The sequence below is a fragment of the Myotis myotis genome, unplaced genomic scaffold (assembly GCF_014108235.1).
Source record: "Myotis myotis isolate mMyoMyo1 unplaced genomic scaffold, mMyoMyo1.p scaffold_m19_p_7, whole genome shotgun sequence".
NCBI classification, from domain to species: domain Eukaryota; kingdom Metazoa; phylum Chordata; class Mammalia; order Chiroptera; family Vespertilionidae; genus Myotis; species Myotis myotis.
The window spans coordinates 45,112,138-45,139,776 of record NW_023416379.1 but is presented as its reverse complement, the minus strand read 5'-3'; the positions used below and the strand labels follow the sequence as shown (position 1 = coordinate 45,139,776).

The 27,639-nt window shown below is 43.5% G+C and overlaps 1 protein-coding gene across 2 annotated transcripts in view; it reads right to left on the bottom strand.

Moving 5' to 3' along the window:
* Window positions 1-4,856: 4,856 nt before the first annotated feature.
* FAXC (failed axon connections homolog, metaxin like GST domain containing) overlaps window positions 4,857-27,639 on the bottom strand; it is a 58,197-nt gene continuing 35,414 nt past the window's right edge. For both annotated transcript variants that reach the window (XM_036317999.1, XM_036318000.1), the window contains 2 exons: window positions 17,407-17,523; window positions 4,857-5,909 (listed from right to left, as the gene is read on the bottom strand). In XM_036317999.1, the coding sequence (XP_036173892.1) occupies window positions 5,620-5,909; window positions 17,407-17,523 (407 nt within the window). In that variant the 3' untranslated portion in view covers window positions 4,857-5,619. The remainder of the gene's footprint in view (window positions 5,910-17,406; window positions 17,524-27,639) is intronic.

Here is a 27,639-nt window from a genome sequence, read left to right as displayed (position 1 = left end):
GAAGCAAAAAACACCCAACCAGAAAAGCAAAATGAAAAAAGAATCCAAAAATACGAAGATAGTGTAAGGAACCTCTGGGACAGCTTCAAGCGTACCAACATCAGAATTATAGGGGTGCCAGAAGATGAGAGAGAGCAAGATATTGAAAACCTATTTGAAGAAATAATGACAGAAAACTTCCCCTACCTGGTGAAAGAAATAGACCTACAAGTCCAGGAAGCGCAGAGAACCCCAAACAAAAGGAATCCAAAGAGGACCACACCAAGACACATCATAATTAAAATGCCAAGAGCAAAAGACAAAGAGAGAATCTTAAAAGCAGCAAGAGAAAGAAACTCAGTTACCTACAAGGGAATACCCATACGACTGTCAGCTGATTTCTCAACAGAAACTTTGCAGGCCAGAAGGGAGTGGCAAGAAATATTCAAAGTGATGAATGCCAAGAACCTACAACCAATATTACTTTATCCAGCAAAGCTATCATTCAGAATTGAAGGTCAGATAAAGAGCTTCACAGATAAGGAAAAGCTAAAGGAGTTCATCACCACCAAACCAGTATTATATGAAATGCTGAAAGGTATCCTTTAAGAAGAGGAAGAGGAAGAAAAAGGTAAAGATACTAATTATGAACAACAAATATGCATCTATTAACAAGTGAATCTAAGAATCAAGTGAATAAATAATCTCATGAACAGAATGAACTGGTGATTATAATAGAATCAGGGACATAGAAAGGGAATGGACTCACTATTCTTGGGGGGGAAAGGGGTGTGGGAGATGCGGGAAGAGACTGGACAAAAATTGTGCACCTATGGATGAGGACAGTGGGGGGGTAAGGGCAGAGGGTGGGGTGGGAACTGGGTGGAGGGGAGCTATGGGGGGGGGGAAGAGGAACAAATGTAATAATCTGAACAATAAAGAATTTAAAAAAAAAGGTTTCTGAATCTCCTAAACTTATATGTAAATTATATATATTTACACACGTGTATTTTTCTGGGAAAAGGGTGTAGGACTTTCATTAGATTACCGAGGGAGTCCCTGATACAACATTCCTTTGAAAGCACTACTTCCTAGCCTGGGGCCCTTTCCTGAGCATACCTTTCCCATGAGCCTCCGGGAAGGAGATGAGTGTTGTGTTTCTAGATTTTGAGCTGAGATGCCTTCTTGCAGAACCAATGAAGCTGGGCCTTGACAAGTGGGTATGAGTTGGGCCAGTGGAGAGGAAGGGCAGACATTTCATGAGAGGAACTGGCATGGACAGAGGCACAGAGTGGGGGCACACGAGGCATGTTCAGGCCTCAGCAAATGAGCCAACCTGGATGGCTTACAGGAAGGGCCCAGGAGACAAGGTGAATAAAGAGGTGAGGCCCCCGCCAGTTTTGCTCAGTGGATAGAGAGTCGGCCTGCAGACCAAAGGGTCCCGGGTTCAATTCCGGTCAAGGGCACGTACCTTGGTCGCAGGCTCCTCCCCGGCCCTAGCCTTGGTCAGGGTGTGTGCAGGAGGCAACCAATCAATGTGTTTCTCTCACATCAATGTTTCTCTTCCTTTCCCTCTCTCTTCCACTCTCTCTAAAAGATCAATGTTAAAATACCCTCAGGTGAGGATGAACACACACAAAAAGAGGCAAGCATGCTAGGCCCTAAGGCCTGAAGCAGTATGGCACTGAGGGCCGGCGCTTTTTCCAAAGACTGACCTGGTGGTGATGGGGGACTGGATCAGGGAAGCGGCCAAGCATGTAAGAGAGGCTACTGCAGAGGTCTACCGGAAGAGGATGTCCTGAAATGAAAGTGCCATGTCTATTCTGTTCACTATCTAAATCCAGGGGGCATCCCAGGGCCAGGACAGGGCAGGTGTTCAGTGGGTGGTGAGCATATGGGTGTGGATGCTTTAAAAGATACACAACAAAGAATGAGGAGTGCTGGTGACGTGGGTGTCCATCTTGGTATCATTCACAGAGCCTAACGGTGCCTTGCACAGAGTGGATCCTGAAGAAAGGTCCCTTGCATTGGTCTGGACCAGCTTGAACAGACCTGGGAACAAGAGTGGAGGAGTCCCAGCACTCTCCAAGAGGCTGGGATGAGCTAGTTCTGGGGACATATAGGCGTGATCTCTCAGAGAGCGTGTATTCAAAAGGAAATCAAGTCTAAGTGGTTAACACCAAGAACCACCAAAGGCAAGGTGAAAGACCTGTTTCTGGTCCTGCCCTGCAAATAAATATTTGTGACACTGAGCCAGTAATGCCCTCCGGCTCTCTTGTAAGGGGCTTTTGAGATAATCCACAGCCTAGCTATACATTTCTACGATCCGACACTGGCTCTCAAATAATCCAAGCAAGACCCATGAGGCTAATCCTTAACACTTCCTTTCTTGAACTCCAGCATATCGTACTACCCCGGTACCCATAGGCAGGGCTCACCTGAGTACTAGACAGCTGTGGTGACTCACGGCCCAGTTGCTCTAAGTCTGTGATCAGCCTTCTGGGTAGCCCGTGGCCTTGGTAATGTCACCATTCACAATTCATTATGTTACAATTCAACAAAGTGTTAAACTCTAACAATATAGTTCAATTCTGCAATAAACTTATATTGTCCTTGTATCTACTCTGATTCATACAAGCCATACTACTGCTGCTCATTAATCCTGATGAGTCGGGACAGGGAGGGCAAAGAGAAGTGGATAGAGAGGCAGAATTTATGTTCACAGTGAGAGGTGACACAAGACTGGTGGTCTCTGGGTCTTCTGTCCAACCAACACCATGTTAACATCGAAGAGCCACTTCCTTAAGTTACCTTCCAGTAAAAAGAAATACAGAAGTTGAACAACTGAGCCAGATGACCAAAATGTTCCCTAATTTTTTATGTTAATTTTTGTAATAAATAGCACCTGTTCATCAAATTGGAAAACACTTCAAATCTGGATTAGCTTAAGAATGAACCACGTAAAATTAAAGCCCTCTCAATAAAGACTGCGTAAGTCATTCTCCACCACAGTGATTTTTGTCTTGGTCATTTCATTGCCATAACATATACTGGGGTGGGGGGCAGGGGGGGCGGGGGGGTGGTACTTTCTAGGATTCCAAATCAAGTTACACCTACAAAATGTTGATGACCCAGTCATGAGCTGTCAGGGCAGCACCCAAGCCTTCCGGTACAATGTCCATTCAAGCTCCTATGGGAGTGACCTGGATAGACTCAACTGTCATAACTTCACTCTGAATGTTGGCTCTCCATGTACTTGCTCTCCAAGTACAACACAATAAAGAACATATGTGAACCTACAGACTCATAACTTAATCATTCTTGGAGTGAAGATACATCAAACAGTGCTACACAGGAAGGATAAATTATAGACAAAATTGCAAACACAAGTCTTTCCAGCTGTGGGTGGAGAAAGGGTAAGTCTTGGTGGAGCCAGGTCCACAGTCCACCTGTTCATCACATTCATCTTCAGGACAGGAGCTTCCCTTGTCACACAGAACTGCCTCCAGTTGGCTGTGGGACACACTTGCTAGAGAAAAGAGAGGCAAACAGACCTCCCAAATGATACTGGAGACCAAAAAAAAAAAAAAAAAAAGGCTTATCCATTCCTATCTTCACCACCACATTCTCATTAGACATCAAACAGTCCTCTCAAAAATGAATCATCTTAATAAGATATGAACAACAAAGTTATCTGTAGAATAAGAATTTCTAACTTGGGGTATCTCAACATTTCTTCCTTGTTCCATAGCCCCTAAATCAAGCATGTCAAACTCAAAGGCTAACACGGACCAAATAAACGAGGCATGTGGCCCGTGGGCCGCAAGTTTGACATCCTTGCCCTACACAGTTGCTTAAATGGTAAACAGCTTCAAAAACTCGCCCCCTTTATCTCTCTGTGCATCCTCAGTATTTGAGGATTGTTTTTGCAAAAGCTATATTTATAGTCTTTTTGAAGTAAAGTACATGAACTTCTCAGAAGAAATTGCTGTCTTTCAAGAAGTGCCTTTTCCAACCCATAACGAATAGTCCTTACCTCACCAGTCGGTTATTATCAGAAGCGAAGCTATTTAGTTTCCAGTTGCAAATCTTAACACTGACTCTATTAGCCCAAATCCATGGCTGCCACCCCAGGATCTTCACCCCAAATTTCACTGGAAATGTTTTAAATCAACAAAAACCGTGTCCTCCAAGATAAAGGGCCTCAGTGAATACAGAGTTCATGGGCTCTCAGGGGAGGGTGGGAGTACGGGAGGGAATGAATGGGAGATCCCTAAAAAACATTAAACTTTGTCCTCAGCACTGCTTTCCTCTCACGGGGCAACGACTGGGAACACCAGAAGAGTTGCATTAATAAAACTGCATAGAGTCTACACTGCACAAAGTGCTTTGATGCTAGTAACATGATCCTCTTCCTCCTTCCCCTTTTCAATACCTCTTGCAAGGTTTGTTTTCAAACAGATATCACAAGTTGGCTAGCTTCTGCTTCCAAAAATCAATCAAATGCTTTCCGCTTCTCCTCTATTAAGCTCATATTCCTGAACTTTATTCCCGCCAAATAAATCAAACTACTTAACACTCAGGAATCAGCAAAGGGCACATCCCAAGGTGCGTTCAGGCAATGGAGAGAAGACGTTTCTGCAAATAGACATAATTAAAGACCGTCTGTAGCTGTTGATGATTTGTAAAAATACGTCCAAGTTTTTCTTTCAACAAAAGATTTCAATTCAAGCAAGGGCACCAAGAGACATGATGACAGAGTCCTGGCTGAGCCTTTGTGTGTTTCATCTGACCGGCTTTTTGGAGGGACTGCAGTGGCTACTGCCTGGATGTGGAATTCCTTTGCCCTCAAATCTTCAAATGTATGAAGAGCACAATAAAGAATAAAATGTTGTGTTTATGTCACACCTCTTCCAAGAGGTTTAAAGCTCCACAAGGAACCCATGAATCCTCACAACACCCCTGTGAGGTAGGTAGGTGGAGAGCATTGTTATCCCCACTTTACAGGTGGGGGGAATGAGGCACACAAGAATTAAGAGACTTGCCCAAAATCACACAGCTGGTCCCTGGCAGGGCTTGGGATACAACATATACTGATTAGCACCTAGCACAGTGCTTTGCACATAGTAGGTGTTCACTGAATATCTATGGATTTTATTTCACTTATACCTCAACATACAATATACACACATAAAATACAGCCACAGGACATTCATCTCCTACACTTTTCTTCTGACGACATCGCTCATTCCTTCAAACCCTGGTGGATGGGGGATGTTCAAGAATTCATCTCACAACGAAGCCCTCAGGTTGGAGAGGATCCACATACACCATCGGAGGAAAGCCTGCCCTTGCACCTGGTCTACCTCACAATATTAGTTTTCTAATGAAAACAAAAATGGATTTCAGGAACCATGCTGACATTTTGTTTGTTTGTTTGCCTGTTTGTTTGCAATGGAGCCATCTGAACGGTTCTGTGTTTTGTGTGTACAAAAGAGAAATAAGGCTGCTCTCGTCCAGTCGCTTGTGAGAAGGGTGCCAGGCACGGAGACCTCTTCCCGGCTCCGGTGGATTTCTACCTGGGCACCCAGACCGACCCAGGCAGCGGCAGCTCCAGCAGGAAGGGCCCGCGAGGCTGTGTCACTTGCACGGCTCGTGCTCTGTGTAGTCGTCCATGTCCACATCGGAATCAAAGAGCGAGTGTCCAGTGAAATCCGTGTCTGGGGTTCTGGAAAAGCTGTTCTCTGCTCCCTCGTCCTCGAAGGTCTCTGTCCTTGAGTAAAGGCTGAAATCCAGCAGAGGGGTGTGGGTCTTGCTGCCCTCGCTGCTCTCCTCCGACTCGTAGATGGTGTTGTCGTCGTCATGGTGCCACTCGGGCCAGAACTTCCTCCGGATCCTCTCGCAGTACATGGCCAGGTTGATGAGCTCACCTGCAGGGCGGCAAGGACAGCCAGGGTTAGTTCTCAGGGGCCGCAATCTGCCCGCGCTGGGCTTTCTGGGGGATGTGGGAGAATGGGGCGGGGTAGACATTAAAAATGTTTTCAAGCCTGGCCAGCATGGCTCAATGGCTGAGTGTCGACCTATGGACCAGGAGATCACAGATCAATTGCCTGTGAGGGCACATGCCTGGGTTTTGGGCTCAGGTCCCCAGTAGGGGTCATGCAGAAAGCAGCCGATCAATGATTCTCTCTCATCAGTGATCTCTCTCTCTCTCTCTCTCTCTCTCTCTCTCTCTCTCTCTCTCTTCTGCTCCTTCCTCTCTGAAATCAATCAAAAATACTTAAAAAAAAAAATTTCCCCACAGAGGAACTGTCAAAATGTTTAGACTTTCTACACATAATAAGAAAGGTGAGTGGGAAAAGGTAAATTCAGTGAGGGGCTAGATGAAATTTAGGAGTGAGTTTTATGGTGATGAAAAATTGGGGATGGATAGTTTATCTGAAATGGAAGCTACACTACCATCATTTGGCTTTGTGAAGCATTTTATTATTTTATGTTTGCTTCAACTGGTTCATATGTAAATTAATTTATAGTCCATGAAAATACACCAACTGTCAATTGGATTAAACCAGCCAGAGGTAATCATTCATTCCATAAATATTTGTAGAGTTATTACGGGCTGGGCACTATGCCAAGTGGTTAACAAATGTTATGTTAGGCTGGCAACTTTGCTCTAAATAATCCGTCAAATGGATAACTCAGAATTGCCTCTATGGATGAGTGTACCCAGAGTAAAGTAGATTTTTTTTTCATTTTTTAAATTAAATTCCACAGCAGCACCAACAATTGGGTTCTCATTCAGTGACTGGACTACTTCTTTTCCATATGAATCAAAGGAGCATGGTTAAATTGCTAAAATCATCCAGGCATTTGTCTGAAACACAACATAGTATTTGGCTTTCCTTTCCTAATTTCAAGTGAGGAAGGAAGAGGGTGCGTTTTTGTCTTTAATCCACCAGATGGCAACATTGCTTATAAATATGTAATTTGTCACTGTCTTATAGAACTTCATTGCCCTAAAAATAGTCTTAGGATGTTTACTTTTTAAAAGTTATATAAAGCTCGACCAGCATGGCTCAGTGGTGGAACGTCGACCTATGAGCCAGGAGGTCATGGTTCGATTCCTGGTCAGAGCACATGCCAGGATTGCGGGCTCGATCCCCAGGAGGTTGTGCAGGAGGCACCTGATCTATGATTCTCTCTCATCACTGTTTTTATCTCACTCTCCCTCAATAAAAATATATTCACCTATGAGGGAAGGCAGGGAGTGAGGGGTAAGAGATCAACCAAAGGACTTGTATGCATGCATTTGAGCATAACCAATGGACACAGACCCAGGGGTAGGGGGAGGGCATGTGCTGGGGGTTGGGGGCGGCCAGGGAGAGGTCAATGGGGGAAAAAGGAGACTTATGTAATACATTTACCAATAAAGAATTTAAATTAAAAAGTATATATATTTCAAAGTTACATAAACATTCACTTATTGTGTAGGTGGGTAATCCATATTTTATTGCAAAAAATAGACAATATAGATAAACAAAAAAATAAAAGAATTATCAATAATCCCATTTTCCATAATATTTTTATTTGCATTCTTCCAGAATTTTATATAGTATTTATATATATTTACATTTGCTGTATGACATTTACTATATATTTTGTTTCCTATCCTACTTTTTTCCACTTAACATATAATTAAAATCTTTCAATTTCACACTATCACCAATTGATAATTGCATAGTATTTCGTTACACAGATGTACCATAGTTTCATTTTGTTATTACCAATCTCCTATCACAGGCCAATTAGGTTGTTTCTGTATAAATAGCCTATTAATTATAGTCTATAACTACTCTATTTTATTTTCTATCAAAAAATAACATATTCCCATTTTGGAAAATTAGCACTATATATAGAGAAACTATAAATCATAAAAAGGAAAACACAAAGGATCTATAATCTTATCAATCCAAGATAACCACAATTAACATTTTGGTGTCATTTCCCCCAGTATTTTTTCCTATTTATTTATTGGCATTATTATTACTTAACTGTTACTTCCTGTTAGCATTAATGCAAATGTTTTCCCATGTCATTAAAATTTTTCAAACATTTTTTAGATATTTTTTTTTATTGATTTCAGAGAGGAAAGGAGAGGGAGAAAGAAACATCAATGATGAGAGAGAATCATCTATCGGCTGCCTCCTGCACGCCTCACACTGGGATCGAGCCTGAAACCTGGGTAGGGCCCTGACCAGGAATCGAACAGTGATCTCTTGATTCATAGGTTGATGCTCAACCACTGAGCCGCCACACCAACTGGGCAAAATTTTTCAAATCTTGATTGCTATTCTGCTTTTAAATAAACACATATTCCCTACAAAGCACAATAAAGCAAATCTCCCTGCTTCATGAAGCCTATAAACCAACTAGAGGCCTGGTGCACGAAATTCATGCATGGGTAGGATCCCTAGGCCTGGCCAGCGATCAGGACTAATCTGTGGGGCGACAGGCAGGGCAATTGGGGGGCCCCTGCTGGCACCTGCCTTGGCCAGCCTGGGGTCTGCAGGCTGGGGGCAGCTGCTGTGTCTGCCCCTGGTGGTCAGTGTGTGTCATAGCAACTGGTCATTCCACCAGCTGTTCCACTGTTTGGTCTATTTGCATATTAGGCTTTTATTATATAGGATGTTCTTGTATTGGTTCCAGGGTACAATTTTCAGTCCTATCAGATCATAATAGCTCAATTCACACTGTGTAAGAGTCCATTCGGATCACTCCCTACTCAAAGATTTTTATGTACACACTAAGGAGCCAGAAGCAGAAAAGCCAACCTCACTGTTCCCTTTGGAAAGACATGCAAAACCTTCACCTGTTTTCTCCTGAAAAGAAACAGTCCTGAGACACACCTCACCAGGTATTGCTGCCAGTCACAGGTAACCAAGGGTTGGATAAAGATGGGGAGGCAGCAGCAAGGAGGTGGTGGGGAGACACCACAAATGACTTATGGTCACTTCACAGCAGGCCCTGGGGACAGCCCTGTTTGCCTTAATCAAGTGCATTCCCTAGGAGCTGCGAGAAAGTCATAATCTGGTCACAAGAGCCACAGGATCTACATTATCCATGAGTCTATCCACTTCTTTGTGGCTGTTCTTTCTACAGCCTGTTTCTTTATCTTCCTTCCCGAGAACTGCCCCCTTCGTGACTGTGCAACATTAACAGCACTTCACTGGTCAATAATAAAAGTTAATAAGAATAGCAAATACATATATAGTCCTTACTGTGTATCAGGCACTGTTTGATGTGCTTTTTTCATTTGTTGAAGTCATATTGACTCTTTTAGTCCTTGCAAAAATGCTGTATGAGGCAGGAAGCATTATTATCCCTATCTGTAGTGGGAAAACTGCAACAGAGAGGTTAATTAACTTGACTAAGGTCAAGTTCTAGATAGTGGCAGAGCCAGGATTCAAACTCCAGCATTCCCCAGGCTCCAAGCCCTTCACTATGACTCTACTCTGCCCCTCTACTGGGGAGCTGACAGCCTGGCCTGGGAATTAACAGCTTTGCACCATCTGTCACAGAATATTTTTCTGTAATTCTTTCTGAGTTCTCAAAGAATTATAAGATGCTGCCTTCAAAATGACTTGTCATGAAGGAAGTGATTATTCTATCATGCAGTTAAGAAAGGGTTTGCTTTGATAAGCAAGGACTGGGAGCTCACACACCGATCCTGATAGAGTGAAAATCTGTAATTAAGTTCTACCTTTATCTCTCTTTGCCAATCCTTCCTGTGCCCAGATTTTCCATCAGTGAACCCACTCAACATGCCTACCAGCCAAAATAATAGATAAACTTGGCAGTAGAAACAGGTTGTATGTAGTGGGGGGGGGGGGGAGGGAGAGAGGGAGAGAGGAAGAGAGGGAGGGAGAGAGAGAGAGAGAAAGAAAGAGAGAGAGAGAGAGAGAGAGAGAGAGAGAGAGAGAGAGAGAGAGAGAGATATGACTAAACATAAATGCTTATATTGAAGATGCAAATTTTGTGAAACAATAGGAAAAGTACATTTTCAAAGTGTACTCAACAATCAAATAACAATTTCATCCACTGGTAAATACTAAAGTCTGAACATCAATGTAGAGGTCAGGCACTGTACTACATGACTGGTGGAAGTCTAAATTGCTATAACCTTTCTTGGAAAGTAATCTGATGCTGTCTGTTGAAATTTTAAACATACATGGCAGACCACCTTTAGTACTCTATTCTACTAAAATAAGAGTATCAGTATGTAAAGCTACATGTATATGGATGTTGAATACAGAATTGTGTCAATAAAAAAAGAAAGATAAGAAAGATGAAAAGAGTTTGAGTGTCCATCAATAGAATTGATTGATAAAGTATGGTGTATAAATTCTATAGAATAATGTACAAATGTGTTAAAGAGATATGATAGTGTATTAAGTTAAAAAAATCAAGTTATAAAGTAATATGTACAATGTAATTTCACTGTTTTAAAACAGTAAAAACAAATCAAAACAGCTATATATATATACATGTAAATAAGTTTGTAGATTTAAAAAAAAGAAAGACACAGAGAATTGACTCCAAATCCTTAATACTGGTTATTTCTTGCGGGGTGGTATTGGATATGGATGAGGGGAGGGCAAAAATCTTTGAAAATATACCTGTATTTTTCAACTTATTGTGACAATCATGTATTACATTTTTAATTTAAAAATGAATAAAATAAATTAGTAAAATACTAGTGAGTGATCAGTGATACTCACAAACACCTGGACAGGATAGTCATCAGAAAGCCAAACGGCCCTCTAACCGGAGCACACTCCCAGACAGAATAAAGAGCTCTTCTCTGGGAGTTTCTCCAACGGAACTATCCCCCACCATTCTTTGAAAAAGGTGACTCCTTTTAATTTCCCGTGTTACTCCAATTTCTCTAATATTCAGAAACATTCTGTACAATTTGACACTGAAGAGATTGGCAACCATACCCAGAACCCAGGCCTCAGTTTCTCAGGGCTGCCAATCCTGCATGGCAGGAGGGCGAGTGAGGAGAAGCCTGCCAACCTCTCCCAGCACCACCTGCCCAGCCCTTGGTCATTAACTAGCAAATATTTGGAAAACGTGGAGCCAGTGCCCACACACACTCAGTTGGTCTCCAGGTATTTGCTCAGCATCTCCCGGTTCCACACCTGTGCAAGGTGCTGGCCGTGCTCTTGGTTGCTCCCATTAGCATTCTGTCACACGGGCAGGAAGGGCACTGAGATATCCTCCCAGAAAAGTCCTTCGAAAACTTGAATGCCCTAATGAGGACACTCCCTAATGAGGACAGGCCCTTGCCCACGTCTCCTTGAAGCGAAAGGGCACTAATTCATATATTTCAAAATCCAAAGACCCACACAAGTCCTCTGAGCCAGCCCTTTGCTGGGACCTGAATGCCCCCACAACAACCTTTCCTGAACACTTCGGTGGAGCACAGCAAGAGTGAGGACTCCTTTGTTTTTCAAGCATATCCAGCATTTTTCCTACCTTTTAACCTGTCAGAGAATAAGCAAAAAATAAAGTCTAAGTGCAATAAATAACTGTTGGCAAAAGAGTTGCTGATCAAGGCTTTTCTTAGAACACAGAGTTGTATTTCTTACAAATTCAGAAAACCAGCGTTAGGTTGTGTGGTTTGGATATGGCTCTGCAGGGCGAGCAGAGGCATCGCAGAACCCATTCCCTTCTGTTGCTTCCGTTTCACTTTCCTGGGCAGCTCTCCAGTCTCTGTGTCTGTTTAAAGAGAGCCCAAGTCCACAGGCAATCCTATCTAATAAAGAGGGAATATGCTAATAGATCCTCACACCATCGCAAAGATGGCAGCACCCACAGCCAATAAGGAGGGACTATGCTAATTGACTGCCCTGCCCTCAAAGATGGCGGCGCCCAGTCCCCTCAGCCCCGCCGGGGTGCCTGCCTCTGGAATCCCCCAGTCCCCTCAGCACCCCCAGCCGCCCAGGGCTGGCCCAAGGCGCAGGCAAACCTCAGATGTCGGAGGCTTGTGCTGCCGGCAGTGGCAGCAGCAGAGGTGTGATGGGGCGTCGCCTTCCCCTGATCACCGGGTCGCCTCCCGCCTCTGAGAGCTCCCGGACTGAGAGAGGGGCAGGCTGGGCTGAGGGACCCCCCTCTCCAGTGCATGAATTTTCATGCACCAGGCCTCTAGTTCTCTAATAAGTATACTCTGATCAATATATCAAATGTGACTCCTCATTAAGAGTGTTGCTGATAATAAAACTGAAAAGATTGTTTTTTGACTATAAAAATGGCAAAAATTTCAAAATAAATTATATGCAACCCTAATTGAGGAACAAAATTTAAAGTGTTTTCAAACGTTTGTGAGAATATAAACTGCTAAAGTCTTTCTAGAAAGCAACTTAGCCATATAGACCAAGAGCTTATACCCTTTGAGACAGTAATTCCCCAACTTGAAGTGTAATCAAATAGGCAGTGATAAGCAGGAGTATATTTTATACAATATTCACTATGGAATATTAGTAAAATTTATTTGAAATAAACCACAAGTCTAGAAAAAAGATTAATCACATATGGCAATTTACATAGATAATTTAAAAACTGTAGGTTATAATTGTATTGATATTATGATCTCAATTTTTTTTTTTTTTTGAATCGCTCATATTTTATTGCCATTGGACTTTTGCTATTGGTGTCTCCCTAATGGCACCAACGGTCCTGGAGGGTATTTCTTTTTACAGTTGTCCCAACTGCGGAAGTCATCACCTGTCTGTTTCCTCATCAGCAAAATGGCGCCAATCATATTGTCTCGTGGTGCCTGGACACAGGAACCCTCCATGATGGTTCTAGTTCTTTCCTCTAGTGTGTGCGGGGGTGATGGGGCGGGGGAGTCGAGGGAAAGGAGAGGACCCCTGTAGGGATCCACCCGAGGGGCGTTTTATACATCTGCATCACACCAAGATCTTCCAAAAGGGGCACGCGCACAAGCCACCTTTAAAAGCCACCAACAGACATCTTCAGCAAATGGAGGAATCTTGAGTTACAAATTCAGGACCGACTCCCTGGGACAGGCCACCGCCCCCCCCCCCATCCCCCCGCCACCGCACCTGCAGCGCAGCCCCGGCCAGCCCGTGTACAGAGCGCGGTGCTGACCTCGCATCCTTCACCACCGTTCACGGCCCGAGCGCCCCCTCATCACCTCTACTTGGCAGAAGGCACCGAGGCCCTGGGAGGAGACGCGACTTTCGAAACGGCCAAGCTGTGGGCAGTCAGGGGCCACCGGCTGCACCCTCCAGCGGGGTCTGCACTCCTTGGGGGCGGGTGGGGGTTGGACGGGCAGGAGGGGAAGCCCGGGTCCCGGGGTTCCCTCGCTCGGCTCCGGAGCCTGGGAACGCGCATGGGGATGGAGAACGGATGCTCTGGGCAGCGGCCGGGGCGGGGGTACAGTCCCCCGGGGCCCTCCCATCCGCTCGGGAACCTCCGCGCCCTCCCGCGCCCTCCGGCGCCCCGCGCACTCTCATGATCTCAATTTTTAAAAATATTCATTTACTTGATATAAGATGAATATATATACCACAGTGTTAATAGCAGTTCTCTGTGAGTGATGGGGGTCACAAGTTGTTTTTTATCTTTTTAACTTTTCTATCTTGTCTAAATTATCTCCAGTTAAGAAAATAATATTTCAGCCGAAACCGGTTTGGCTCAGTGGATAGAGCGTTGGCCTGCGAACTGAAAGGTCCCAGGTTCGATTCCAGTCAGGGGCAACCTTGGTTGCGGGCACATCCCCAGTAGAGGGCGTGCAAAAGGCAGCTGATCAATGTTTCTCTCTCATCGACCTTTCTAACTATCTCTCTCCCTTCCTCTCTGTAAAAAATCAATAAAATATATTTAAAAAATAAAAATAAAAAAAGAAAATAATATTTCATATATTTCTATCTACAGAGATCTAGCTACATAAACAAATACATAAATATTTTTTAAGAATTGCTGATTATTCATAGTCTGTCCCTTTACTCACCTAAATTAAGGAACATTTCTCAATAATCTAGAAGGTTCCAGAAGTAGCTTCTATGGCTACATATTGTCAATAATATGTAGAACCAAAAAGCTAATATTTATACACTCACATACATGGGTGTTTTAAAGCTAAGGCAGCACACTGTCTGACCCAAGCCATTCACACTCCAGGGTTTGAGCCAGTTCTAAATTATCCAGGCTCGGCTGTTTCTACATCTCCTTTCTCTCGTTACTTCTTGGGAAAGTCTCCATCACAGAAAAAACAAAGGCAGAGAAGAAGTTGAGACCAAATTAGCAGTGTGCCTGCATGTTAGTAGCTTGGATCCAAAGGTTTTGAAGGGACCTGAATCTAATGACTAAAATGGGATTTGGAAACTCTCTGCACGTGAATAATTCATGCTACACCCATCCCCGGGGAGAGCTGAAAGCTACTAACTTGTTTTAAGAATCAAAGTGCATGCAGCTGTGTGCCAGAAGGCCCCTGCAGATGATGGTGTAAGATTTCCCCAAATGTGTGTGTCTCAGGATAGGACTCAAAATCAATCCTCCAAAAAGGCTGATCAATCCTCTAAAAAGAACACTAAATGCCTCAAGTCCTTCCAGAAAGTAATAGAGGAAAGGGCCAAGTCATAAATAAATTACAAAAGATGCTTTTTCTGCAAGAAGGGACAGATACTACAGGATCTGAGAATTCCACTGATGATGGATTCCTGAGTGCTTCTGACTAACAGGTCACCGCAAGAGATGTGCATGTGTGTATGCATAAGGTGTGTGTCTGTGCGTGCGCATGTGCGAATATGCTTGGCTAGGAGTGTAAGTGTATGTGTACAAGTGAGTGTGTATGGGGCATGTGTGTAGAAGTAAGTAGATGTGGGGGCTGTGCTAGTGGGTGTGTAAGGGTGGTGTGGTAGAGAATCAGAGGGAGGGAGTGGAAAGTAACAAGAAAGGAGAGTAAATATAAAACACACTCCTAAATGCACTAAAAGGAATCAATACATTTTAGACCACTGTGGAAATTCAGATTAAAAAAGGGAAACTAATATTGTAAAAGCTATAAATATCACCAATATGATAACATTCAAATTACTAGTAGATAAGTTCCAACACATCACAAGGACCATCTCTACACTGATCATTTAGGAAATTTGATATCAATCCATACTATCCCTAGCCCCACTCAGCGGAAGTCCAGAAGATCTTCCATCAATGCCTGAACCATTCCAACCAAGCCAGGCCACGTACCTGGAGCCCCAGCCTCACCAATAGCAGGATCTGGAGAGTGACTCCTATTACCAATAGCCTGGTCTGAACTTCTGGGCATGCACATGAGTGCACGTAAGTACACACACACACACACACACACACACACACACAGCTACAGCTTCACCAGCCAATCTCCCCACCCACCCACCCATGATCACCACACATGGCTGCTCGCCTGCCTCAGGTTCATGTACAATTCTGCCTTGCTTGGTTCCTTCCATCCTTCCACCCATCCAACAGTAATTGAGAGCATTCTATATGCTACGCACTGGTGATCTCATCTACATGCCCAGCCTGCTCAGTTGGAGCATAAACACCTTGATTAACTCTTGTCAACCCCCTTCCCCAAACCTAAATATCGAACCTTGATCCCCACATTCCTAGCCCCCAGGCACTTGTTTAGGCACTGCTTCAAACTGGAGATGACTTTAAACAGATCCCACCAGCAATGCAAAGGAAGCCTCTCCCAGAGGCCCCCATTACCTTGTTTATCTCACCACCCCACTCCACCATACACAAGCCACATGCACAAATACACACACACACACACGCCAATATCTGGTTCCTTGACATCAACCCAAGTTAAGCTGATGTTTCCTGAACCCCTTGCCAACATGAAATTTACTCCTGGCTACCAACCCCACCCCCACCCCACCCCCACATGTATGTATGTTCATCTCTAGCTCAGGTTCCACTCATCCCCACTTCTACCCCTCCAGTCTAGAACTGTAATTCTGACAGGTCTCACAGCCAATATCACACAACAAAAATACATGATTGTGTTTCTTTGGTCAAAATGTACAAATAATCTATATATATAAAAGCCTAAGCGACTGTTACGACTGAATGACCAGTCAACCAGTCGCTGTGACACACACTGACCACCAGGGGGCAGACGCTCAACACAGGAGCTGCCTCCTGGTGATCAGTGCACTCCCACAGCCAACCTCCCTCGACCCCTCCCCCTGGCTGGCTGGCCCCCACCAGCCTCTGGTGCTAAGCCATTGGTAGAGACCTGCTTCTGGGTTGGGGTTTCGTACATAGCAGAGCAGCTCCCTTGCTGCGATCTATTGAAAGTTAGCCCTCGACACAAGCGTTTATCTCGCTCCCATCCTCTCCCTTTTCCAGGTGCCGCCGCCCCACAGCGGTGGTGGCATGGTGATGAAGGAAGGAGGGGGGGAAGGCGGGGAACTTCGCGGAGGCGGGGCACCGACGGCGACGTCAGCGTCTGGCGTCTGTTCCTTCCACACCCAGCTGGGAACCATCACCTCCTCTCCCAACCCCATCGGGGCCTTCAGGCCGGCTGGGACAGGGAACCAGTGGTGGGTGGCAGCGGACACGCCCCTTTCCCATGGGGGCCGAGGGCTGGCTCCCTCCTTGGGAGCCGGTGGCCAACCTCCCGCGGTCCCTCCCCCACAGCTGGCCAACCTCCCACAGTCCCCACCCCAACAGCTGGCCAACCTCCCACAGCCCCACCTCCATGCACAAATTCGTGCACCAGGCCTCTAGTATTAATATAAAACTTTGCATAGCACCAGACTTACAAAGCATTTATTGACACTTTCCTCATTGTCTGATCTACAAACACTACTGAAATAGGAGAAAGGAGTGCTTTGAACTCAAACGACACAGAATAGTGTACTTTCACCTACATGTGAAAAATCTAAAATCAGGTGAGACAAAAGGAGCAGTGAGTCCATCAGCCCACTGTGCTTGCTGCAGCAGTGGACACACCAGAAAGTGGTCAACTACCACTATCCCAAAGAAAATAATGAAGACCAACAAAACAAGGGTACTAGGAACCCTTGCCATAAGAACTGAAGCCATATTTCAGCAACAAGTGTTATGCCAATGCGTAAGGAGCTGGGAGAAAAGTCCCGGTGTAGACATGGCAAGATTTGTGTCAGCTTTGCCAGAACACAACATGAACAAGACGGCAGGTCAGAAGCCCAGTATCTCCCCCACCCCCGTACATATGCTGATCACAGAAAACACCCTGGCCCTGGATACCACCGCCTGGTGTCTCCATCAAGCTCCCAGGCATCAGCCTAGAATTCTCCATTGTGTTACTCCTACCCTGCACCCTCCCAGCAACTCTCAAAACCTGAAGAGGTTCGTGGTGCTTGCCTTTGATCAACCGCTCAGGTCTCGTCCCAGGTAAGGTCCACATTGCCTGTGCCAAGTGTCCAAAGACGGTGGCGTCGAGCGTGGAGAACTTGGGCCCCATGATGTACTTCTTGTCACCTGCAGCAGACAGAACAGAGAGGTCACTGCTGGCCTGTGCTGCCCCGCACGGTCACACGGCACTCAGCACACGTGCATTATGTGCTCATTTAACTGTGAGTCAAAAGATTTGCAGAGTCAAAATGCATGCACCCCTCTTTCTTTCAAAAAATGAGAAACAAAAGTAAAACAAATTGAACAATTCTGTGATATATTAACCCAAACAATTGCAAAGCAGGGAAGTAACTGGGAAGATGTCAAGATAAACAGATAAGGGAGGAGGTTCGTGGAAAAAAGGACAACCGATCACCCACAGACCTGGAGGTACCTCTTCGTCTCCAATTCTAGTGATTAAAGCTTGAGGACACCTGGAAGTTTGCTTAAACCATCTCAAAGGTAACCCAAGCCAAGCACATCAAACTCGGCACTTACTTTATTAATTTAATACATTTCCTTGGGGAAAACAAGAGGCCTAAGTTAGTTAAGAAGTTTGGAGGCAAGGTTTTCCATGAAGCCTCCTTGCTCTTGGCAAGGTTCTCACCACTGAGGACCAGCTCCATGGGAAACACTACATAAAGAAAAGCTGTAAAATTACAGGAAGTTTCCCACTGCTGCTCCCATCTCTCATTTTCCACCACTACTGACCTAGTTCAGGCCTTGTCCCCTTGACTATCACATCTGGCCAAGGTTGTCTCCTGGGCCACCGTCAGGTGCTATAGCATGTAGAGGCAGCACAGGTGGAAGTGATCCACCTAGTTCACTGTGGGAGCCTGGTCTTAAAACTCTTAAAACCTCAGTTTTCCCATCCAGAAAAAGGAGATGATATTAACGGTGCCCATTTCTTAGAGCTGCTGTGAGGAGTAAATGGCATAACGCATGTAGAGCACATAGCACCATATCTGGGTGACTCAATAAACATTAGCTCTCATGACGATGGTCCCTCTGGATCTCCAGTCCATCCCATACCCCTGAACGTAACTCTCTAAGACACTCTTTCATCATATCCCTCCCTTTCACAAATACCTTTAATGGTTTACAAAATGGGTTATAAAGTAAAAGTTCAAACTTAACTATGAATTCAAGCTCATTATACTCGGCCTCCAACCCATGTTCCAGTTTTATTCCGCATGCCTCCCTTTCTCTAAAAAATCTATTCTAAGGAACACCCCACAGTCCCCAGGACACTTTATGCTTCCTACTGCTCATGCTGAACTTACCCCTCTTCTGCTCCCCCAAAACCTATGTGCTCCTCACTTCCCTCCATATGATAAAGACTATCATTTTACGAGGTTCAGCTTCAAAGCTTTCTGTGTTCACTTTATCTGGTGGCAACAGTAGCTTTTAATTCAGACAGCCCTGTGTTCAAATCTCACTTTTACACGTACAACCCTATAGAATTTTAAGTCATTTAATGCCAATTAACCTCAATTTCTTGAACCATATATTGGTTGTTTTTCATTTGTTCATTTTATCTTTCCAACTAAATGGTGAGCTCTTTGAAAGTAAAGGTGATTTCTTATTTTTATTTAGCAAACTCTAATACAGTGTTTCCTACACGTCAGGCATGGCTCTACATGCTGTACTCTACAAATATCTGCCTGTTTCTCTGTTCCTGAGTGGCAAGCTGAGAAAATTAAATACCTGATGACAACACACAGGCAAACTAGGAGGGGAATGCAATCTAACAAATTGATGCTATTATAAAGGTGCTGGTGAACCCTACGGTAGTAATTATATTGCAATATATACATATATAAAATCAATAAGGTGTACGTCCCAATTTGCACAATATTATATATACATCAATTATACCTCGATTTCAAAAAACTAAAACAACAACAAGGCCACCATATGGAGCTGGAGGCAATTTTTAAAAATGTATTTCTATTCTACTTTCCACAGGGACTGGGGAATAACCTACACTAGTACAATATACTGAACCTACCAAATTGTCTTTTCTGGTGAGGACAAGCAAGTTGTCCATGCTAGAGCCCTTAGGTATTTTCCATTGCCAACCAACTCATCCAACATTTGAGTCTTTACCTGGGATCTAAACCCACTACCCAAATACTGGAAATACAAGGAAAAAATACTACCCCGGCTACAAGAACAAAGAAAAGCCAAATATATGCCTGGCCAGTGTGGCTTAGTGGTTGAACATCTACCCATGAACCAGGAGGTCACAGTTCGATTCCTGGTTGCAGGCTCAATACCCAGTAGGGGGCATGCAGGAGGCAGCTGGTCCATAATTCTCTCTCATCATTGATGTTTCTATCTCTCTCTCCCTCTCCCTTCCACTCTCTGATACCAATGAAAACATATTTTTAAAAATGTTTTTAAAAAGCCAAGTATATAACTTGTTCTCAAGAATGTCCATTACTGCTTAATAGTGCATCCTGCTGGCTCCGTGCCTCAGCCACACCCGGGCTGGCATCAGTGATTCAGTGATGCAGAAGGCAGAAGGACCCTGGCCTAGAGCTCTTATACCATCATCCTGCAAGGATAGGAGGGGTGTGCCAGCCAGTGCTCCCTTGGGAGCTGTGACAGGCTCAGCCCATTGAAGGCCTGAATGCAAGGAAGCCCACCAACTGGAAGCCACAGAGGATTGAAGGGACTATTAGGAGAAGGGCTACACACTGTTTCACAGAGAAGAAAAGATAGAGGAGAACTTCTTTCTGATCAAAAGGGAAAAAGAAATTATCTCAAATTGCTAAAAAGTCTCAGGGTACAATGCTGAGAGAAATCTGTGAAGTCCACTGTACAATCCAAGACAAGAGGAAAAACTGATTAAAAAAAAAAAAAAAAACTTCAGAAACCTAAAAATGGAACACATAGGATGTTGATAAAAAGAAAAATAATAAAAAATATAATAATTTGAAACCATACGTGAACTAGCGCATGTAGGTTTTGCCACTGGCCTCAGAACACTAAAACTGGAAGGGCACTGAGTTGGTGACAGAACCAGGCTAAGAATGCTGGCACCAGGTCCCTGACTTCCCGCCCATCGCTCTTTGCTCTGCCTCACATGCCTCGTGGGCTATCATCTCAGCAATAAGGACCCCATGGAGCAACAGGAGGGCTGAGCTGTGGATGTTTACAAAAAGATGCTTTACCATGAGGAATACAGAATACAGAGGGAGCAGAAGTTTCAGGATTTTTAAAAGGTGCAAGCAAACAGCCCAGCCAGAGTGGCTCAGTGGTTGAGCGTCGACCTATGAACCAAGAGGTCACAGTTTGATTCCCGGTCAGGGCATATGTCCGGGTTGCAGGCTCAATCCCCAGTGTGGGGCATGCAGGAAGCAGCCGATCAGTGATTCTCATCATTGATGTTTCTATCTTTCTCTCCCTCTCCATTCCTCTCTGAAATCAGTAAAAATATATTTTCCTAAAAGGTGCTAGCAAACAAAACTGATGAAATTTATCATTTGTGGAAATAGTGAATGGTAGATACAAAATTATATGTGTATACACATACAACATTTATAAATTTAAAGAATATAAAAATATCCTGTTACTAAAAAGTCCTTAGAGTACCCAATGGCAGGTAGCATTTTAAAAACATTTTATTTTTAAATAATTTTAGACTCACAGAAGTTATAAAAATAGCCGAGTTGCCGTGTACTCTTCAACCACCTTCTGCTAATATTAACATTTTATATAACCACAGTACATTTATCAAAACTAGGAAATTAACATTAATACAATACTATTAACTGCACTACAGACATCATTCAAATTTTATTAGTTTTTCAGCTAATGTTCTTTTCCATTCCGGGATCCAGTCCATGAGCTCACATTGCATTTAGTTGTCATGCTTCCTTTCTCCTCGACCTATGAAATTGCTCAGCCTTCCCTTCTCTTTCATAACCTTGAACTTTTAAAGAATACTGGTCAGTTCTTTTGTAAAATGTTCACCAATCTTGGTTTGTCTAAGGTTTTTTATGATTAGATTAGGTCATGTATTTTTGGCAAGAATACCAGATAAGTATTACTGTACCCTTCTGTAGTGGTTAATTTTTTTTTTGCCAACTTGACTAGGCTATGAAGTGCTCAGTTATTTGGTCAAACATTATTTTGGGTGCTTTTGTGAGGGTGTCTTGTATAAGATGAACATTTAAGTGGTAGACTGAGGAAAAGATTTCCCTCTCTTATGTGGGTGGGCCATGTCTGATTAGTTGAAGGTCTGACTAGAACAGAAAGGCTGACTCTCTTCCAAGCAAGAAAGAACCCTTCATTCCTGACTGCTTTCCAACTGGGACATGGCTTTTCCTGCCTCAAACCACACCATCAGCCATCCTGGGTCCACGCTTGCCAACTCACCCTGCAGACCTTTGGACTGTCAGCTTCCATAATTGCATGAGCCAACTCCTTATACTAAGTCTTTATACTAAATTTTTTTTTTCACATAATCTATTGGTCTGTTTCTCTGGGAACCCTGACAAATACACCTTCTCAGAGCATCAAATCAGAGGGTCCATAATGTCCATGTCTCGTCACTGAAGATGTTAACTTTGACCATGTGATAAAGGTAGTGTCTGTGAGGTTTCTTCACTGTCATGGTACTATTTTTCCTTTTGCGATTAATAATCTTAGGAGAGATATTTTGAGACTGTATAAATCTCCTGTTTGTCCACAAACGTCGGCCCTTTGATTTTTTTAACACCCATTGGTGGATGTTATCTGAAACAATTACTTCCGTAGTGTTTGCCTAATCAAGATTTTCTATCTCATTCCTTCTACATGTATTGATTAAATGTCTACTGTTCACTTCATCCCTCATTTACTAATGTGTTCAATTATTTATTTATGTTAAGTATGCACTTATGGATAATTATTTTATTCTGTGGCTCATAATCCAGTACTCTCATTATTTATTTTGTTGCTCAAATTGTTTCAGCTTTGGCCTTTGAGGCCTTGGCAGGAAGTGTTTTTAAGAGGGAACCTGAATTTAGATTTGACTGCTTAGAGACAGCCAACCACAGCCAAACCAAGCTGAAGTCTCGAGTCTGAGCACTCCCAGGTCTTGCCAGTGGTCCCAGATCTCACAATCCGAGGATTTTAGCAAAACCTAAGCATTAAGGGGCACTTCTGAAGGGTTCTAAGGAAGCAAGCATGGGCGATAAGTCAAAGAATGTATGGCCATTTTTCCTAGGAGCAGTAGCTGAACCACCCCACTGGCTTCTGTAGGAATGAACAGAAGCAGCTGAGGAATATGTGAGTACCTGTAACTCCCTGTCAGCCTCCAGGTTGGAAGCGTGGACTGGAACCTCTGGTGAGGGCAAATGAAGGCTGAATATACCAGAAACCCTGGGAGGTGAGGGGCTCAGGATACATCAGACTTGCTGAGGGATGGCTGAAGATTCAAGCCCAACTGAGAGAACAAGCAAGGTGCAGAGTTGATACACGCTGGGTTTGGTGAGCAGGGGAACCAAGGGAAAAAGAGGAGAAAAGCAAAGACCAGTGTGGGCCTTAGAAGTCCCACTAGAGCCCTGGCTGGTGTGGCTCTTTGGTTGAGCATCATCCCATGCACCAAAAGATTGCCCATTCGATTCCCAGACAAGGCACATACCTAGGCTGTGGATTCGATCCCCTGTTGGGGTTGGGGTGCATACGGGGGAGCGGGGGAGGAGCAACCAATTAATGTTTCTCGCTCACATCAATCTCTCTCTCTCTCTCAAATCAAGAAACATCCTTGGGTGAGGATTTAAATATCTATAATAATAAAAGCACAATATGCTAATTAGACCAGACAGTTGAACAACCTTCCGGACATCCTTTCGGACGAAGCCAGGGCTGCGAGGGCCAATCTCCTTACACGAATTTTGTGCATCGGGCCTCTAGTATGTCTATAATAATGTGAAAATGTGAAAGCATTTTGCAAGCAAAAAGGTGCTATTCTAACTTACGGAATTATTTTATAGTCATCACCAATAATCAGAACAAGTACTGCCTGTGGACAAAAGCAGTCTAACATCTCTCCCAGTGTAGAAATCCCTTTTCCCACTTCCCTACCCCACATTCCTCAACCCCAGCCCACTAGGAATGTCTCCATTACTTCATGGGCAGGGAAAACTATTCTATGGTTAGATAGCTCCTGATACTGAGACAAAACGTGCCTCAGAACTTCCACCATTGATCCCGGTTCTTTCCTTTGGAATCACACAAAGAATGTATGGCCATATTTCCTATTCCTAGGAAAGTAAGTCTCCACTAACATACTTCTAAGTAAAAGTTGATTACTTGTTTTCACATATATCACTGTGGAATAGTGGGTAAAAAGTTTATTTCCAAACACTAAAAATTGCGATAGAAATGAACCTTTGCATCACATCTGCTTCCTCCATTATGAATTCTGTTCCCAGAATTAGTCACCATTGGCTAATGCTCACTATCAGCTCCACTTACACCATTTAGCTAAATTTTCAAGTTCTGTACATATAAAAGATAAAAGACTGGCTTTGCTAGAAAATATAAGTTCAAGAGAGAAATTAAAGAGAACAGCCATATTTTCAAGCACTCATTTTCTGTTAGTCTAAGAAACAAAGAGTAATTCTGTCTTTCACCTACATAGAGTCCCCTGTACTAGAGTACGGATACAATTTTTAAACAGATTATTTCCGTGAAGTTAATGTGGACACCATTCATATTTCTAATTGTTCCTCTCACCTTTAATTAAATTGGAATTTAAGAAAAATTGAGAAACAAAGATTTTAAGTACTTCCCCCAAGGACAGCACAGGACACAGTAATCTTGCCAGCCAACCTTCAAAGAACACACTCATTCGTTAAGCTCTTGGTCTACATGTGACTCTCCCAAAGCTACAGAGAAAATAAAATCTCCTTTCTGTTCTCTCTCATACTCCTGACCAAACTCTCTTTGTCGGAAATAATATGACTGGCCACTTCCTTTAAAGAGCTCCTGTTCATATTCCCAGCATAGTCTAAAATCACTGAGTATTCATTCTTTCAGCTGGGGGGGTGGGGGGAATGGTGATGGGAGGTGGTATCTTATATGTGAGGTTATTCATGGTCCTATGAATAAATCTCAGAATTAAAATCATCAACTTTGACAATTTTCGGCCATCTACTAGCTGCACCAATTGGCTCACACTCTGGTAAAAGATAAAAATGGGTGAGGGGGACAACAGAAGAAGCCCCTAAGTTTAATCTCTCCTCAGAGTTCATTATGGATGCAATTACATAGTCCCGCAATTTCCTATAAGATTCTCTGAAAGAAAACACAAGAGAGATTTTTTTTTCCAGCTTGTATGAACTATCCTGATCCATTTCCCACTGACCATCAAAACAAATCATCTCACCTCTTCCTCCCAGTCTTCTCTTTGACATCCTGGCTCTTAAAACCCCCTATAATGAAACTCAGAAATACGTACATTCCCCACTACAAGGAACAGGTTGCCCTTGCTTCTCTGTACTTCAGTCCTCATGAGCACCTCCTGAACGCCACTCAAAGCCTCTATGGGCAGATATTATAATTTTAGAAAACTTTCCAGCAGTTATGGAAAAATGCACACAGGAAATCTAGATTAGGAAAGTATTTCTCAGGAGGAGGCAAATGCCTGCTCAGACTCATTTATTAATATAATTTAATAACATTAAACAACAGCTCCTGGCAGTCTTAGAGAACATGTCTAACGATGACGCAGTGTTACTGGCCATTGACGATCAGCCTTCGTTTTTGTTTTGTTTTTTAAGTTTTAATTGAATTTTAGAGAGAGAGGGAGAGAGAAACATCATACCCCCAAGGGGATCGAGCATGCAACCCAGGCATGTGTCCTGACTAGGATTCAATTCAGTAACCTTTGTTCTCAATCAACTGTGAGCTGGCCAGAGCTATTTGTCACTCTTCTTTAAGTTGCTGCAATATTGTTATTTCTGTGTCTGACTACATATTTGACTGAAATGGTGAGATTTAAGGGGTATAAGAGTTATATGGGGCCCTAGCCAATTTGGCTCCGTGGATAGAGCATCTGGCCCACGGACTGAAGGGTCATGAGCTCAATTCCAATGAAGGGCATGTACCTCAGTTGTAGGCTCAATCCCTGGTGCCCTGAGCATGCCAGAGGCAACTAATCAATGTGTGTCTCTCTCTGTCTTTCCCCCTCCCTTCCACACTCTCTAAAAATCAATGGAAAAATATCCTCGGGTGAAGATTAGCAACAACAAAAGTTATACAGGGCTCCCCAGTTTCACTTTCCCAAATACACCTCCTGAGAATGAAGAATACAGAGCACTCACCTCAAACTACATCCCAGGAGAAGTTTTCCCCTTCATTTCATTTCTTTCTTGGCTGTCCTGTATTTGGGCAATCAGCTACTCTCTCTTTTTATCCAATAAAGACTATCTGGTAGACCCCTAAAGTCTGGTATAGTCCATACAAAGCACATCAGACAGAACTCAATGTCATGTTGAAATTCAAGTTCAAATCCTTTTATAAGAAACGTATCCTTCCTTTAAGAAAGCTGAATAGTAATAGATTCTAATGGAAGGTGTGGTGTTTGGCCATCAGGGTCATGCAAACAGACTCCACATTTCCAAAGGATTTTTCTTTATTTTATGGATCCCAATATCCTCACCCACTTTCAAACTTCTGAGCAGTTATCAAAACCTGGTAAAGAACGCTAGCTGGTTTGCTCAGTGGATAGAGCGTCAGCCTGTGTGTCCCAGGTTCGATTTCAGTCAAGGATCAATAGAGGGCGTGCAGAAGGCAATGATGGCCAAGTTGCAGGCTCAATCCTCAGTAGGGCGTGTGCAGGAAGCAATGATTATTTCATCACTGATGTTTCTATCTCTCTCTCTCTCTCCCTCTCTGAAATCAATAAAAAATATATTTTAAAAAAAACTGGTAAAGCTTTTTAACCATCAAAACTGTTTAGAACCTGCCCACAGTGGTGGACCTTACTTATTTACTCAATAGACACAGGCCCCTTGGGAAGAAATCAAATTACTATTGACCTCATTACTTAAAATGGAAGTCCTACACTTTCTCAAATGACATACTCATGAGTATGCTGGGCATCAGATCAAAACTCTGTATGATGCTTCAAGTGTAGGACTTTTTTTTTATCACCTACTGTAGGAGGCCTTATTTCCCTACTGAAAGCTATTATCCATGTATTTGACTATTGAATGGTTAAGAATGTTCCCTATAACTCTCCTCAGAGCAGACTGCTTCCTCAAAGGTTAGTGAGTCCAGAAACAGAAAACTTGTGTGCCAAGCTCCATAATCTTGAATAGATTCAGGTTTCGTCACAGCTAAGCTGAGAATACTCATGCTAGAATCGGAATAGGTAGTAATATTTGTCTCTTGACAGATTGAATGATAAGATTCTATTTCTAAGTGATGTAAAACCTTTCATCTAAATAACTTGGGTCAACTGAGATCTGGTGCCCACAACCCACCTTGGCAGGAGAAGAAATGTTCTGCTGATAATATGGCTTTACTCTTCAAACACAACAGCTGCTCCAGGAGGTACCTACTGGGATTAATGGGATTGGAGCTATGTAGGTACATTAGTTATTGCTAACTGAATAACAAATTACCCCAAAACTTAGCAGCTTAAAACAACAAACACTTATTGCCTCACAGTTTCTGTGGGCCAAGAATTTATGCAGCCTTAGCCAGGTGCCTCTGGGCCAGGGCCTTTCACAAGCTGCAATCAAGATGTCACTCAAGGCCTGACTTGGGGAGAACCTGTTTCCACACTCATTCACACGGGTGTTAACAGGCTTCAGTCCTCGCTGGCTCTTGGCCAGAGATATGGGTCCCTGCCAGGTGGACCTCTCCATTGAGCAACTCACAAAAGAGCTCACTTCCACTAGAGCACATGAGTGAGTGAGCAAGAGCAGGAGAGAGGATGCCCAAGATGCAAGCTACTGTCTATCTGTGGCCTAATCTTGGAAGGGACATCCTATTGCTTCTGCCATATTCTATGTCAAAGCAAATCAATAAGTCCAAGCAAGGGGATTACACAAGGGGAAGAACCCTGGGAGGTGAGATCATTGGTGGCCATCTCGAAGGTTGCCCACTGCAGGAGAAAAACATCAGAGCTACACACAAAAGTATTTGGAGGTTCAACATCATCGTATCTGGATTTTCTGTAAAATACATCCACACACA